Raw genomic sequence first — 16130 nt, 5'->3', positions numbered from 1 at the left:
AGAAGGCTATAGTAATCCCCCATAATGCTGTTTTATAACTAATGTCTCTGGTGTTTAACATCTCCTGGCTTTAAATGTAAAACTAAAACCTTTTGTAGGACAAAAACTTTCATCACTTCATCATTTTTGTACAGCTTTGTGCAAATCATGTGTACCACAGCATCTATCAGAGACAGCCTATCTAAAAGTAGTTTTATTTCACCAATTATTTAATAATTTAGATAAGCACCATTGACAATAGAATAAGATTTAGTTTTTGATGACTGGTTTATTAGTGAAAAGATGGCTCTCATACTAAACCGTCTAAATACACTATCTAAAGAAAACTAGCACAGTAATACTTAAACAGTGTCAGTACCAAAATAAACATAATGTGTGTCAGTACCAAAATAAACATAAAATCAAATATTTATATTTTTTATTTAAGTTTATTTATTGCTAGTTTTATTTTATCAAAAGAGGACCCTGTCTTCCTAGATTAAATGTGCATATCTGAGCTATGAGTACCTGAGGTCCTGTGTGTATCAGGTGTCCCAAAAGAACAAACACAAATGTCTTGAAAGAACACTTCATGTTCTTAAATGAACACTTGTTAATTAACACAAAGGTAATTAAATCACTTGTTGGAAAAAAAGTCACAAGGACATTTACAGTAACAGTAGTTATTTAGTTAATAACTATTGTATTTAAAAATATATGTAGTTAAATTAAGTAACATATACAGCTTTAATGAAATTAATTACAAAAATTATTTAAAACTGGATTTAAAAAATGTAAATGTATAAATTAATATGCCAAATCAGAAATGAGAGATCTTTAAGCTAATTTATTTGAGTATTATTAGGCTTTGTATTATACAATGTGTTGTTCTGGCTATGTGTCATTTAATCTCCTTGATTTTTAAAAGCTCTTCTTTGGTTTAATGGTGCTAGTCCAATGGCATTAAACATTTAACTACATATTTAGAAGTACTGTATATATAAAAAGTATAAGATAAGTATTTGGACAGTATTTTCTGCAGTATTTTCTGTTATCTCTGTAAACCACCATAATGGATTTGAAATGAAGCAATCAAGATGTGATTGAAGTGCTGACTTAATTCAAGGAGGTTAACAAAAATACTGCTTTAACTTAAGTAATTAGCTTCAAGGATTTAAAATTTAGGAATTACATCCATTTTTTTCAACAGGCTCAAAAATAATTGGACAAAAAAAAAATATTATATAAAAAGAATTATTTAAAATATCTGCAGTCGATGTCTGGAGCCCAAGGACATCACCAAGGGCAGAATGTTCTGAGATGCTTTGCCAGGCCTTTACTGCACATGCTTTCAGTTGCTGCTTGTTTGTTGGCTCAGTTTTCTTCAGTAAGTCAAAATGTTCAATTGAGCATGCTCAAATGGGTTGATGGCAGGTGACTGGCTCAGCCATTTATAAACATTCCATTATTTTGTCTTATGTTGCATTGCCTTGCTTTGTGGGTTAGCAAGAAGAAATCTGTTAGTTTAGTTATTTCTGTGTTGTTTTAGGCCTGATGGTGTTGCCAACTCCTAATAATACTTTGTTTTAACTCTTTGAATTAAATCTGAAAGACTGTTTAATAACCATCCTTGCATGTTTTGAAATAAAATATATGCTGGAGATTTGTAGGAATTTGTGTTTAAAAAATAATTGATGTAAAAAAAAAAAAGTAAGAAATAAAAATACAGTGACATTGTGGGTTGATTAAACAATGTATACACAGTTACATACACAGAATAGGTATACAATACTAATCAACCCATATGACCGATCATGTTTTAATGCTTAAAACAACTTACAACATGAATAAATGCCATTTAAATTTAAAGGTTTATTTGTTTGGAAGGAAACCCCAGGGTTACTGCAGCAACAAAAAATACTACAAAAGCAACTTACATACAAACTTACATAATAGACATTTAATGATTAAAACCACTAAAAGTATTCATATTATTGATGTTAATACACAGCAACTGCTTGTAATTCCTTATTTAAAATATTTCTTGCTGTAAACATGAATCTATTTGACAAATGTAGCCTTTATCCATGGTAGTCTACCACCACCTGGTGTTATCTTTTCTATACTGTATCTATTATATTTTACTATATATTTTTTCAACTGCATATAATATTTATGTTTTTTATTTACATTGTCTGTCTGTGTCTAATACATTAAAAATTGAGTTCTTTTAACCTGTTTAAAAGTATAAAGAAATCTTTTGTCAGAAATTTTATCCAGTTAGTCATGTCCTGTCATTTGTTGTGCTATCCAGTGTCAACCAGAGGAGAATGGGTTCCCCTTTTGAGTCTTAGTTTCTCTTAAGGTTTTTCTCAAGTTTTTCCTTTCCACTGACGCTTGCTCAAAATAGCTCAAAATAGGCTATGACCTGGATCTCTGTAAAGCTGCTTTGTTACAGCGTTCGTTGTGATGCGCTATAGATATACATTTTAATTTGAATTTAATCACATAATCACTTAATCACTAAACAAATCACTAGTTAGTCAAGAATGTAATATTAACATTGATTTAGACATTTATTCAGGGTCTGTGGTAATGTTACAATCCCTGTAGCTGATGTTGCATAAAAATAGTTTTAATAGTTTTGAGCACTATAATCGCTTTGCTAATACAGTTTTGCACATTAAAGACCAGTGCAATAATGGCTTTTACGCTAATTAATTATATGCAATGGTGATTTAGTTGCTTTTATGTTAGTCCACAATTAGTTGACAAGATGTTCTTTGATCTTTGTTTTTCAGAAAACCATAAGGTTGCATGAATTTTACAGTATGCTGGTACTGATTTTGGTATATCTGCTTGCTACCATAATTCTGATCACTGGCAGCTATCTGAATGAGGCTATCAGTGTGCCTCTTATGCCATCTATCATGGACCTTTCACGCCACGCTGATAAAACACTGATAATTCAGTAGTACTGTTGACACAAGGGCAACATGTAGAAGCCTATATAAAACTTAAAAAAGAACCAAATATTATTTACTTCTACTGTATAATATTCATTATAATATGCAGAACTCCAATATATTTATTTCCCACATTTTGTGGATGTAAACAATGTTAAGATTATATATTATATATTTAATGGAAAATGGGTTCTGTTTAACAGAAACAGATCCTAGAACGATACTTTTTTTATACAGCTATATAGCTTATATACATCTATTTACTACTTTCTGGGAAACTTTATTAAGAAGACTATTTACTACTTTGATGAATAGTTGTAGCACACTTGTACTTTTGGTAAGTATTAACCACAATACACAGAGAACAACCCACAAGACCTGTCATTTTGGAGTTCACCGATCATTACACTTGCCTATTTTTTGTGGATTTAAAGTTATGACTGATTGATGTAAATAATGAAACATTGTTAAAAAAAAAAAAATACCGGTATTACTGAATACAATTACTAAAGGCCAAAGAAGATGGCAGTAATTCAGTAATACCAGCATAAACCACCCCTTGGACCTACAATATTAAGTTCAGTAAGTTGTAAATTAACTATAGAAGAAGCTGTTGTTTAAGGTTGTTTGGGAAATGTTATTATTGAAATAATACAAAAAGCTTTACCATGAAGGAGAAAACCTATGTGCCTAAAATGTAAAAACCTTCTAATTAATGCCAAAGGGGAAACTCAGACTTCCATGGAGAAATGTCTCATGGAAGACAAGCTATATAATGTACCTGCTGAAAGCTGAAACAGCTCAAACAGCTAAAGCTCTGTGTGCACATTCTTTGTGAGAGTTCTTTGTGAAAAATAACTGTAGGTATGCTTTTAAAAATGTACTTTAATTATCATTAAATGCATTGAAAAATATAATAGTTTTGACAGTGGTGGCAATTCATAATGTGTACAGTGTTTTAACAGAAACCATAATTATGCCACATTTTAACATAACTCTCATTTTTATGGCCTATGGACCTCCTGGTCCACTCAATTATGGAGTTTTCTTTGTCAGTTTGGTGACTTATCTTGCAACTGTTTTTGCTAATTTAATTTTGATGCTGGTGATCTACTGTGACACAAGTCTTCACAAGCCTATGTACATATTTTTATTCAACCTGGCAATGAACGGACTAATTGGATGCTCTGCTGTTCTGCCTGTCATTATGAACTACCTAATTAATGACATGAAATACATCTCTTATAGCAACTGTCTACTACAAGTCTTCTTTATAAATTTTTATGGAATTTGTGCTTATGGTATATTAACAGTTATGGCTTATGATAGGTTTGTCTCTATTTGTAAACCGCTGCAATATCACAACATAATGACACCAGCTAAAGTTAGGCTGCTTCTAGCAGTAGTGTATGCTTCATCTATTTGTTTTTTAGCTATACAAGCACACTTTACTTCAAATTTGCCTCTGTGCAGATATAATGTAAACAAGCTATTTTGTGATAACTTGGCCTTAGTAAGTCTGTCTTGTGTTAAGAGTGTGTTTGTAGATCTGTATGGTTTGTTTGGAGTATTTATTTTTGTAGTTTCACCTTTGTTATTGGTCATCATGTCCTATATCAGAATTTTGTTCATTAGTTTGAGAGCATCTGTGAACGCCAAACAAAAAGCTCTAAAAACCTGTGCTCCTCATTTAATCACATTTATCAATTTTTCATCAGCCAGCCTTTTCTCTGTAATTTATAATCGATATAATAACACTCTTCCAAAAGAGCTTAATGTTTTAATGTCAGTGCATTTTATTATGATTCCACCTCTTCTGCACCCACTTATATATGGAATAAGAACTAAACAGATTAGCAAAAGTTTCAGAAAACTTCTACAGAAAAGGGTTTTTGGTATTGAATTCCATTTGAGAGCTGAAGATAATGTTAAAAAAATTAGCATTTAGCTGCTTAAAAAAAGCAGAAGTATGAGATTGCCTTTTGATACTTTGTAAATCAAAGCATTGTTGTAAATATTTGAGTATATAATTTGTACATAGTCTGAAAGTTAAGGGGTCAGTATTACCCTTGGAAAGAACTAATTGCTCTGTGTGTGTGTCTGTGTGTGTGTGTGTGTGTGTGTGTGTGTGTGTGTGTGAGAGAGAGAGAGAGACCCTGTTATCCGTGCTGGTTGGCACAACTTTGCTAAACAGGAGCAATATGCTGCAATGCTTGTTTGAAATACTGTTTGTAAAGTTCATTATTATAATATATCATTATGATGTACCACTGTTGTAGGACTTACTGATGTACTGACTCTTCTTTAGATTGAGTTCTGAATTCTTGTGATATGACTGTGCTTTTTTGGATTTATAATAAATAATATATAAAAACACATTTGTAATTGTTATTACATTATTGGCACTGTAATGTCACATGCTTCCAAAGCAAACCCCAGAAAGGAGTTTCTTTAAAAAAAATTATCCACTTTAAGATTTCCTTTTTTTTGTTAATTTTGATAATGTGTTTGTAAGATTAAGATATTGGCTGACCTCAGCCCAAACATCCCAGCTCATCCCAAAAGTAATGGCTGGAGCACCATCATTGTTCAGGGGGGGGGCTTCATATGCCTCTAGCCTACACCTGGCATTAGGCATGGTGCCAATAGGTTCATGTTTATCTGCTCCATATAGACTTATTCTTTCGGACAAGCTGTATGTGTACAGTTCTACAACTGTGTCAGCAATGGGTGCAACATAAAGTATCTGAATGGATTTTTTTAGAAGGGGTGTCCAAAGACATCTCAGCTGAATTAATTTTAGCTTTCCTTAAATGAATTTATTATCTATTGGAACCTGGTAGTGTGAGCTGCTTGCTGTGTCTTCCATAACAAGTACTGCTCTGAGAATAAGAGCATGCCCCAGGCTCCAGCCTCAGACAAGACACAAGATGTGGCCAAAAGCAATGCTTCACCCAGCCCTGTGAGCTCAGTGGAGCAAGTAGGCCAAAATGACATCCCTCCAAGGATGCATTAGGCTAGTGTAGAGATCTTCTGCACTGTAGCTTTACTCCACAGGCTGTGGAGAAAGAGCAAGACAATAGGCTACTCTAGACTATGCTATGTGGCTGCAGGCCATCGTGACATAAACCAGTCAATAAAAGCAGAGCTTTGTTCCATAAGCCCACTGTAAATAGTAATTTCAGCATATTTTATGAAAGGGCTTTAAATAGGACTGTTAATCCTTAACTGAATATATTTTTTTCAACAAATGAGGGTAAAATGTATTTTTTTAAATGTACTGACATTTACTGATTTAGAATTTAGCATTTAGCGTTTACTTCACTGAAGTTTGTGTGCAAGTTTTGCTGGGTTTCCTAGTCAAGGTGGCTCAGTCCCTTCCTAGCCCCAAGATTCACTATATGTCCAAATGTTGTGCACACCCCTTAGATGAATGCATTCATCTGCTTGCACCCATTGCTGACACAGATGTGCAAATGCACATAGAGCTTGTGTATAGAAGTACATGTATAGAAGTACTGGAAACAGAACAGGTGCCCCATCCAATACTTTTGGGTTGGGGAGTTGGGAATGAGATGGGGTGGTGATTCTGACTTCATTAACAATCTGGTCACTGAATACAATCGAATCCTCACAGCAGTGCTCTAAAATCTGGCAGAAAGCCCCCCTGGACAGCAGAGACAGTTACTCCAACAAAAGCAAAATGCACTCTTTTTAAATACCCTTAATTTCAGAATAAACAATGAATGAGCAGGTTTCCCAGTACTTTTCTCTATATAGTACATTTTAATCTATCCTTTTAATCTGACTGGAGATGATTTAACATAAGCAGGATCACATTTGTAAATTAAGAAAGATTTTGTATTCTTTATTATTCATTACGAGACACATACAGAACATTTACAGAATTTCTATCTCTGATAAATTTTAGTCTTGAATGCCCTCTTTATCTTAGACAGTCTTATTCCATACATAATAGGATTCAACAGTGGTGGACAAATCACAAAGTAAACTGAAATGATCACACGTAACACAGGAGGCATGTATAACTTATGAAATCTACTTGAAAAAATTTCAAATGAACAGCCAAAAGAAAAATTCAACAGCGAAGCAAGATGTGGTGTACAAGTTCTTATGGCCTTTTGTGTGGTTTCTGCAGAGGATGACAAGCAGGCTCTCCAGATCTTTATGTATGAATATGATATCAGCAGTAAAGGAAAAAGTATACTGAAGATGGCACCAGCAGTGCCATAGATATTGTTCACTATGGTGTCTGAGCATGCAAGTTTTACAAGAAGGTAGTTGTCACACCACACTTTTTCTATGACATTTCCACATAATTCCAACTGTACATTTAACACGAGATTGATGGTGAATTTGGCAAACGAAACCAGCCACACCAGTCCAATGAGCAAACACACCCTACTATGAGTCATAATGCTGCTGTATAGTAAAGGGTAACAGATAGCTGTATATCTGTCATAAGACATAATTGCTAAATTGCCTAATTCTACTGATGCATATGTGTACAGAGAGAATATCTGTGCGTAACAAAAAACAATTGCCACTTCATTCGACTTGGATAACATATGAGTTAAAATAGCAGGGAAAAATGCAGCACTGCCATATAATTCATTCACAGACAAACTACAAAGAAAAATATACATGGGTTCATGCAGTGATCTCTCAAGAGAAATCACTCCGATTAGTAATGAATTTGCTAAAATAATTGCCATGTATAACAGTAACAAAACAGTAAAATATAGGTACTTGACGTTTCCTACATCAATGTAGCCAGCCAATACAATAGTAGTGAACTGTGTTGAATTAGCCATGATTTTATGTGAAGATGACTGTTTGAATTTGGTAACAATATATAGGCAAATGTTAGTAGTAAGTAAAGTATTAGTCAAATGAAATTGTTGTACAGAATGTACTCCACATGCATTAAAAACTATTTCTTCTGCAGGACCGTGTAATGGCCAGATAAATGTGGGAATAGTGGCAATGCTTGAAGGGAGATCACATCGTTGTCATGTCAGTAACACACAGGTAAGCAGATAGACACTGTTTAGAAAGATAAAACCATAATAGATTCATTTAGGCTGACAAATCAAAATACTGATTAGAAATATTTTAATGTATAAACAATCACAAAGACCTGTCCCAATTAAAGCAATAACCAAAACCCAGAAATCGCTCTGCAAATTAGCATTTCTGCACCACTGCTTTTTCAGAGACATTTAATAGTCTGTTAACAGATGTCATGTCCCCCAACATTTCTGCATGTATGACTGTGATTTAACAAAAAACAAAAATACATATTAAAATGTCACAGTATCTTCATTAGAAATATAAAAGCAATGGCAGAAATCATGCATAAAGGCAAAAAAAATAATTTATCCTGTAAAATAAAAAAAACTGTGAAGATCATGCCATGGTTTCATTTAAAGATGATAATTTAAAAGTACAGTCCATACACCATACAAACCATATACAGATTCACAAGCGGTAATTCAGTATAATTACCTGAATTGTAGGGCTACGATCATGTCACAAAAAGTGAACATTCACCAAACTGTGCTGCCGCAGTAAGGGAGTGATTCAATTTATAGGGTTGAAAAGAAGGTGCGATGAAGAAAATGTGTCTAGGGAATTTTAAATGGCTTTCAGTGCTTTTCCGTTAAGTTAATGTAAGAATAGTCATTTGTTTCAGACAATCTCAAATTAAATATGTAATGTTAAAACATTGTTTTGTAATTTTTAGCATTTGCAAACATATATAGTAAAACTACTAAAACCACATGTTTGTAATTTCTAAATTAACACTAGATACTAATTAAAACTAGTTACAAATTACGTAAAGTATTAAAGTTGCATAGTTTGTACTTGTAATGAAGACAGCTTGTGGAACTCTCAGTATCTGTGCAATACCTGAAACTCCTAGGGCAGCTGCAAAAAGGTATTATTTCCATCCTGGTTCCAGGTGGCTCTGCTTGTTTAGATTTTTTTGCAGGGTTTCTACAGACAAATAAATGAGTCTTCTTCTTATCATATTTGTGTGATTTATATTAATGTATTCTTATTTTTTATAACAGTGTTGGGAACCTATTTTTAATTTGTCATTTATCTGAAAGAAGGCTAATTTAAGGCATCATGGAGAATTTCTGGGGTAAAATAGCATTTTGTAATCCATCTTGTAATTCAGCAGTAATTAATTCATCAAATTAGTGGCCAGTAGTCATAGTCTAATAACATCCAAAAGGTTAAAGTGCTAAATGTGGAAAATAAAATGATTTAAATAGTATTGAAAATGAAAATAGTTTTGATACGTCTTATTTTGAGTATATACTGGGATCCTGGGCTAACAGCAGTTAGGCCTAACATCTCTAAACACACGGTTTTACCTTGGTCTTCCTGTGGTAATGGCTATGTTAATTTAACATGACATGGTTAAATGAAATATTCAGAATATCATAAACTACATTTTTATCTGAATTTTAGAAAACATCAACTCATACAATGCATTCGGAAAGTCCTCAGACCCTTTCACTTTCTTCACTTTTTTTGTTTTGTTGAGGCCACCCATCAGTCTGCACTCAATACCTCAAAATGAGAAAGTGAAAACTTTAACAAAAGGAAAAACTAAAATGAGGCACCTTTGGCAGTCTTCTTACAACCTCCAGTCCTCTTGAGTATTGTGCCACAAGGTTTACACTCCTGGATTTGAGTTTTTTTGGCCATTCTTCTCTGCAGATTCTTTCAATCTGTGTCAGGTTGGATGGGGACTGTCAGTGGAGAGCAAGTTTACCAGTCTCTCCAGAGATGTTAAAATGGGTTACAGTCAGGACTCTGACTGGGCCACATTCACAATGTTCCTAAGCCACTCCTGTGTTGTGTGCTTAGGGTCATTGTCTGGTTTGTCTGAGGTCACTCTGAGCACTCTGGATTAGAAATTCATTAAGATTATCTCTGTACTTCAACCCTGACCAATCTCCCTGTTGCAGCCACTGAAAAACACCCCACAATGCTTCACTGTAGGTATGGTATTGGGCTGGTGATGAGCAGTGCCTGGTTTTCTTCCAGACAAGATGCTTGAGGTTCAATCTTGGTTTCATCAGAACAGAGAGTACTTAGGGGCTTTCATGTGTATTTTACTTAGGAGAGGCTTCTGTCTGGCCACTCTGCCATAAAGCCCAGATCAGTGGAATCCTGCAGTGTGGTTGACCTGGTTGACCTTCTGGAAGTTTCTCCCATCTGCACACAGGATCTTTGAAGTTCAGCCAAAGTGACCATTGGGTTCTCAGTCACCTCTCTTACCAATGCCCTTCTTCAACGATTATTGGTAGAAAAAGTGCTGGCTGTTCCAAATTCCAATTTAAGAGTTATGTAGGCCACTGTGCTGCCGTGACAATCCTGTTTTTCAGCTCTACAGGCAGTTCTTTTCTCCTCATGGCTTGGATTTTGCTATGAGATGCATTGTCAGCTGTGAGACCTTATGTAGACAGGTGTGTATCTTTTCAATCAACTGAATTTACTATAGGTGGACTCCAATAAAGGTGATCAAGAGAAATGGGAGGCCCCAGAGCTATATTTCAAGTGTCATAGGGTCTAAATACTTATGTCCATGCACAATTTAAATAAATAAATAAATAAATAAAAATCTTAAATATATTAAGCTGTACAGTGTTTCAACAATATTTGTTCTGCCACATATTGCATTTTCAAAACTGTGCAAAGGGTGTTGTAACATATGTCATTGACCATCATTGTACCAACACCTGAAGCGAGACTGAGGTGCTGTACATCATTAAAATTACAGCTTCTCTTTGTGATATATCCAGCTGCTTCAAGAACTCACTGGTCACTCCAGCTGCAGAAGCTCTGGCAAAGTTATGGATGACCAGTATTCATTCTCGACTACTACTGCAAACCTGACTCAGTCATACAGATTTCTTATTTACAACATCAAGAGAATACAACCCTTTTCTCCAAGAAGGTCAACCAGGTGCAATCTCTTGTCATACTGAGACACCCTTCAGAGTTGTGTTCGGTCACAGGCCATCAGGCCTTTGAGAATGAATCCAGAATGCAGCAGCACAACTTGTCTTTAATGTTTCTCAGTTCAGCCATGTCATTTTTTATCTGTTCTCTTCATTTACTTCCTGTAGCTGTGAGCATCAGATTTAAAACACTTTTGTTGGCCTACAACTGCAAAAATGCATCAGCCCTTCCTTATGTGATGCTAGTGGTCAAAGAGTATGCAGAGTGCCCAGATGAGGCCAAAGGTGCAAGTTATCAAGCCTCCTACGCAGATTCTGAGAGAATAATGCACCTACAGCACATCACAATTATGGAAGCAACTGAAGAAACTGAACCCTAAACACAGAAGCCTTCTTACTAACCAGCTACCTCCTACCAATTCTTAGCCTTTAGTATTATATTTTCCATCACCCTTATTAATACCCGATTTGTCATAAGAAAATATAATTTTATTAATACACCCACAAGTATGACAGACAAAAGTTTCAGGACAATTTTATGATTAATTATAATTAATTAATAATTACAAAATCTTGCTAACTACTGGCCCTGGTACCTTTCATACTTATTCACAAGCTGATTATTGAAAATGCACTTTTAATTACTTGTTAGTGTTTTGGCACAAATGGATAAGAGCTTTCTCTCAAGTATGGTAGAGCAAAGCAAGGTTTGTTTTCATCATGGAATCCAGAAAGATGTAAATGACCACATCTATTTTCAGCTTAACCAATCTGCTGTTTTAAAAAGGACATAAAATAATGTTCAAAGAAAATGTATGTGGCAAATGCAAAAATACAGCAGACCACCAGACCTTGACAGTTAGACACTATGTACTAGAAGATATTGATCCGCATGAACTTTTATTTCTATTCCACTTTAGACAGTGCTTATGGTTGAGCCTGTATGTAAACTGTATGTCTTTAGGAGCTGACTTGTATGCTCTTATTGTCAGTTTGGCCTACAATGTTGGCTCGCTCACTGGAGGTCTTTGATCCTTCATGTCTTACGTTATTTCTTCTTTTTGTCTCTGTCTTTTATTAATTACTAATTATGTAAAGCTGCTTTGTGACAACAGTTGTAAAAAGCGCTATACAAATAAATCTGACTTGACTACAATGCCATCTACTGTTTCAAATGTTTCAAATATCTGTTGTACAGTCTTTAATGGGGGTGTGTAATTAGAACTAATTTAATGTGAATTACATCAATGCAACAGTATTTATTTGCACTCACTATAAACTAATGTTCATTTTACCTTGTATGTACTTCACTCTGGGTGTTTCCAAGGCAAGAATGGCATCCTTTTTCCGGCCACTAAGGACTTGCACTAATTAAGGTGGCGTTGATATTAAGGGACGATACTCAAGGGTATAATAAGACTTGGTGGACTAATGACCTGTTGTTTTGTAGGAAATGACAGATGTTATTTCTTACTGTTGTGTTCAGAAAAAAAACATGCATCTTTTTCTTAGTTAATAGGAGTTAAGATTTTACTTCAATTGTAAACAAAGTACAAATTCATTAACATGTTGTAAATGTTACCATTTCCATGCCCATGCATGAGAAAAACAATGTGGATATATAAAATATAGATTTTATTTTTGAAGTCCAGTGTGACACACCCTTAATGTTTACCTCACCACATGACCACCGGGACATTTACATGAGCTGCAATCCCCAAACATATTGATTTCTGTCTCCCGCTCCCCTCCCTCCAAAGAAACATTTGATAGGTTTTAAATGGACTTGTGGTGTCTAACAAACCTGTTTATCAGCTCTCATGGCATCCTGGGGGAATAATACAGGACACAGTATCCTAATGAGTAAATGTCATCCACATTAGCACAGGAGGGCTAAGGTGACATTTTTTGGCCTTTGTCACTTCACATGACACACAATGCACATTACATTATATACTATTTTACAGTGTTGACATTGGAACTAAATACTGCATCTGCTGGTGTTCCTTCCCTTTGTATTGCTAAGAAAAGGACTGTAGTGAAAATAGCACTGCTGTGCAGTTAAGATCTTGTAGCCATGTTGTACTGATGTAAACACTTAATTCTAGCACATATTCAGTGAATTAGCATTTATAGTGTTAATCACTGGCATGTAACAGTTATTCTTACTAAATGCCCAGTGGCAGCTGTTATTCAGAACAAACCCACCTCTCAACCAGAAATGTAGTCAGTTTGTTAATCTTTAGTCACTTTCAGCAAAGTAGTAAGTTATTCAATCAATGCAAAGTGGCTGTATGCAGGTACAGACAGTACCATCTGGAAATTGCATTGTGGGGTAGACAGTGGCAGCTGACATAACAGAACTGAAAGGTGGCTAAACTGCCACTAACCAGCTCACCATCGATAGCTCCCACTGGCTGTTAGTTACAGATGCCAGTGGGCCTGTAGGATACTACTATATGCCAGTGGTTAATAATGTTAATCCTATTCACTGAATCAGTGACAGTTTCAGGTTTAGGCGACATGACGGCTTGTTTCTCGAATTCTAGTTCATGAGCTAGATTGGCTACTAGCTGGGAAGGTAGTACAAGATGGGGAGTGGGATGGGGGATAGGTTGACCTCACTGAAAGCTTGCGATAGGTTCCCCTGCTTTACGCTATCAAATAGCACACCTCTAACTTTGTACAATCCTAATACACCTAATAAAATGTCACACTGCAAAATCCTATCAAACATTTGCATATTTTAATTATTTTCTGGTTTGTGTAATAATACACAACCAGTCTGAACACGTTACACTACCAAGGTGAACTGGTTTAGTCTTGACTTGTGGTTGACACTGGGGGCTGTTGTGCTGTTGAATTGATGCTAGAGTGTTAAATTGGCAAACACAAATGGCAAATTGGCAAACACATTCTACCATATATGGCACCCTGGTTGAACCATCAGTTAACCCATATGGTGACATAATGGTATAATGTCATAAAGTGCTCCCATTATGCTTTATGGATGCCTCTAGGATTGGCATGTAGGTATTAAGAAAATATGTAGAAGTAGTAGTTTTATTAAGCATTGCAATTTTGTGTTATTTGTGTTTCAAGAGACGTTTGGGTATGGGTAGTTGGGAATTTTTAGTAATCACATTTGTGTAAATTAGCACAGATAAATTCTCACATAGCCATGTGATGATGTTACTGATGTGAAAAAAGAATGTAGCTGTGCATGTTAAACTTTTCTCTCAGAATTTAAAACAGGAGCTAAACTGGTAACTTTGTCTTAGCAGGAGTGGGATTTGTGTAGCTGTATGGCAGAAGAATGGGTTTAAGTTAATGCAGAATAAATAATGAAAAACTATTCTTTTGAGTTGTAAACTAGGTACTTCTGTATACTGAATGAGGTCATTACAGGTCATTGTTACAAGTCACCCCCCCCCTTCATGCCCTTAGTTGTGACCACATAGTAACAGGTTCATCAGTGGGACTAATTAAAGGTCTTAGAGTACATCTTTGTATTTGTGAGAGGTACCGCCTCTGTGCAGTGTTGCCCCCTGAGAAATTGTGGACACACTACTCTTACGGGATTAAAGAAGTAGCCATTTGAGAGATTGACCTGCAACAAACATGTTTATCAAAGCCAAATTACATCATTGTGGGATGCAATGAGTATCCCTAGGTCCCTCGACAGATTTCTGGAAGCTAAATGTAAATTTCAGATTTAAGGTTTTACAGGCCTCTGTGTTTAGCCAGTTTGTTTAAAAGGTCATGCAATATAAAACCTTATTAGCGTATATTAGAAATTATATGCACCAATTTCTATATACTGATACTGGTTGGATTTGACTTAATATGGTACAACACATAATACAATCACATTTATACACACCTCAAAACCATATTAAATATTTTATTAAATATATAAAATTAAATACAAATGGCACCTGAGATGTAAACTTGAAGAAAAAAAAATGTTTCTCTCATTAGGTAATGTCAGAATACATTTTGCATATCTGGACATTTATTACATATAATAAATCGGTTGAAGCAGTTTGATTGCAGAAGAGAGAGTATTTTAGAGAGTAAGGTCCTGTTTTAGCTTACAGATAAAGTTGTGTTAACTTGACCTATTACCCACAAAGACCTTTTGTTTAGAGTTATACTGTTTATACTCTGATGAGCTGATGCTAATTAAAAACACTAATAACTAATATAAACAATTATAAAATATTATAAACTAGACAGCAATAAGTAATATATTAAATTAATTTATTAATTGACAAATCATACTCTGCAGTTCTACATGAGAAAAAAGGCTGTTTTTAGCAACAAATGTCAGAGGCACATTAAGCACAGTCATGCATTAAGTATGGAGTAAGGTGGATCTTCTTGTGGATTTATTTTTATTTTTTATCCTGCTAGCATATAGAGAATCATGAATTACATCAAATACCAGATGATTTTGTACCAGCATTTCACTGCCTCTGGCAGGGACCTAAGATGGTTGTCATGGTTTATTTTTCTCCAGGAGAACAATAATGTATACTAAAAAATATCCCCAACTTCACACAAAACCTGATGCACAGACCAGTGGATCAAGATTTTTTTGTTGCGTTCGCAGTCCCCATAATACAACTGAATAACAGTGGAGTGAGCTGAATAGGGAAGCCCACAAGCGAGGACTTCCCTTAAGTGTCTAAAAATGTTTTTTTAATGAAAGTATTAAATGCAGAGGTACCAATAATAGTAATATACAGTCCCAAATAGTGCAAATATGTGTCATACCCATATAGACAACTTATATTACACCAACACAGGTAATATATATATTAGTTATAGGTAATACAATATATAGTTAAAAGGAAAGTGTGTTGATGTTTGTGTGATATTAAATTAATGTGGAAATGATTAACATTAGATTTCCAGTAAACTACATGGTTTCATTAGCGAAAGCATGGATAAAAAATAATGGCCTATACCAACTGGTTTCTCCGTTTTTTTTTTCTTCTTTTAAATGTTGCCCGGTTTATCAAATTTGTCATTATGTCAGTTATCACAATCCAGTCGTGTTCAAAATTCATGACATTCCTGTAAAACTGTCAAAACAGTCATTTTATCCAATGCCATAAATACTTGTTGTTTTTTTAATAATATTATTCAAAATTTTATTTAGAATAGAAATGCCACA

At 34.8% G+C, this 16130-nt stretch overlaps 2 protein-coding genes across 2 annotated transcripts; one reads left to right on the top strand and one right to left on the bottom strand.

The window, feature by feature from the left end:
- The first annotated feature begins 3921 nt into the window (after positions 1-3921).
- On the top strand, positions 3922-4893 carry or60a1 (odorant receptor, family 60, subfamily A, member 1). The gene has a single exon (XM_072691781.1). The coding sequence runs from the start codon at positions 3922-3924 to the stop codon at positions 4891-4893; it is 972 nt and encodes a 323-aa protein (XP_072547882.1).
- Positions 4894-6856: 1963 nt separating this feature from the next.
- LOC140565716 (olfactory receptor 4B13-like) lies at positions 6857-7780 on the bottom strand. The gene has a single exon (XM_072691761.1). It carries the CDS (start codon positions 7778-7780, stop codon positions 6857-6859), a length of 924 nt encoding a protein of 307 aa, XP_072547862.1.
- Between the last annotated feature and the right edge of the window lie 8350 nt (positions 7781-16130).

This window comes from Salminus brasiliensis, chromosome 11 (assembly GCF_030463535.1).
Source record: "Salminus brasiliensis chromosome 11, fSalBra1.hap2, whole genome shotgun sequence".
NCBI lineage: Eukaryota > Metazoa > Chordata > Actinopteri > Characiformes > Bryconidae > Salminus > Salminus brasiliensis.
This window is presented reverse-complemented; position numbering and strand designations above follow the sequence as displayed.

Excerpts from the sequence above, each read along its gene's own strand:
- or60a1 (XM_072691781.1), top strand. The coding sequence starts at position 3,922 with ATGCCACATTTTAACATAACTCTCATTTTTATGGCCTATGGACCTCCT.
- LOC140565716 (XM_072691761.1), bottom strand. The coding sequence starts at position 7,780 with ATGGCTAATTCAACACAGTTCACTACTATTGTATTGGCTGGCTACATT.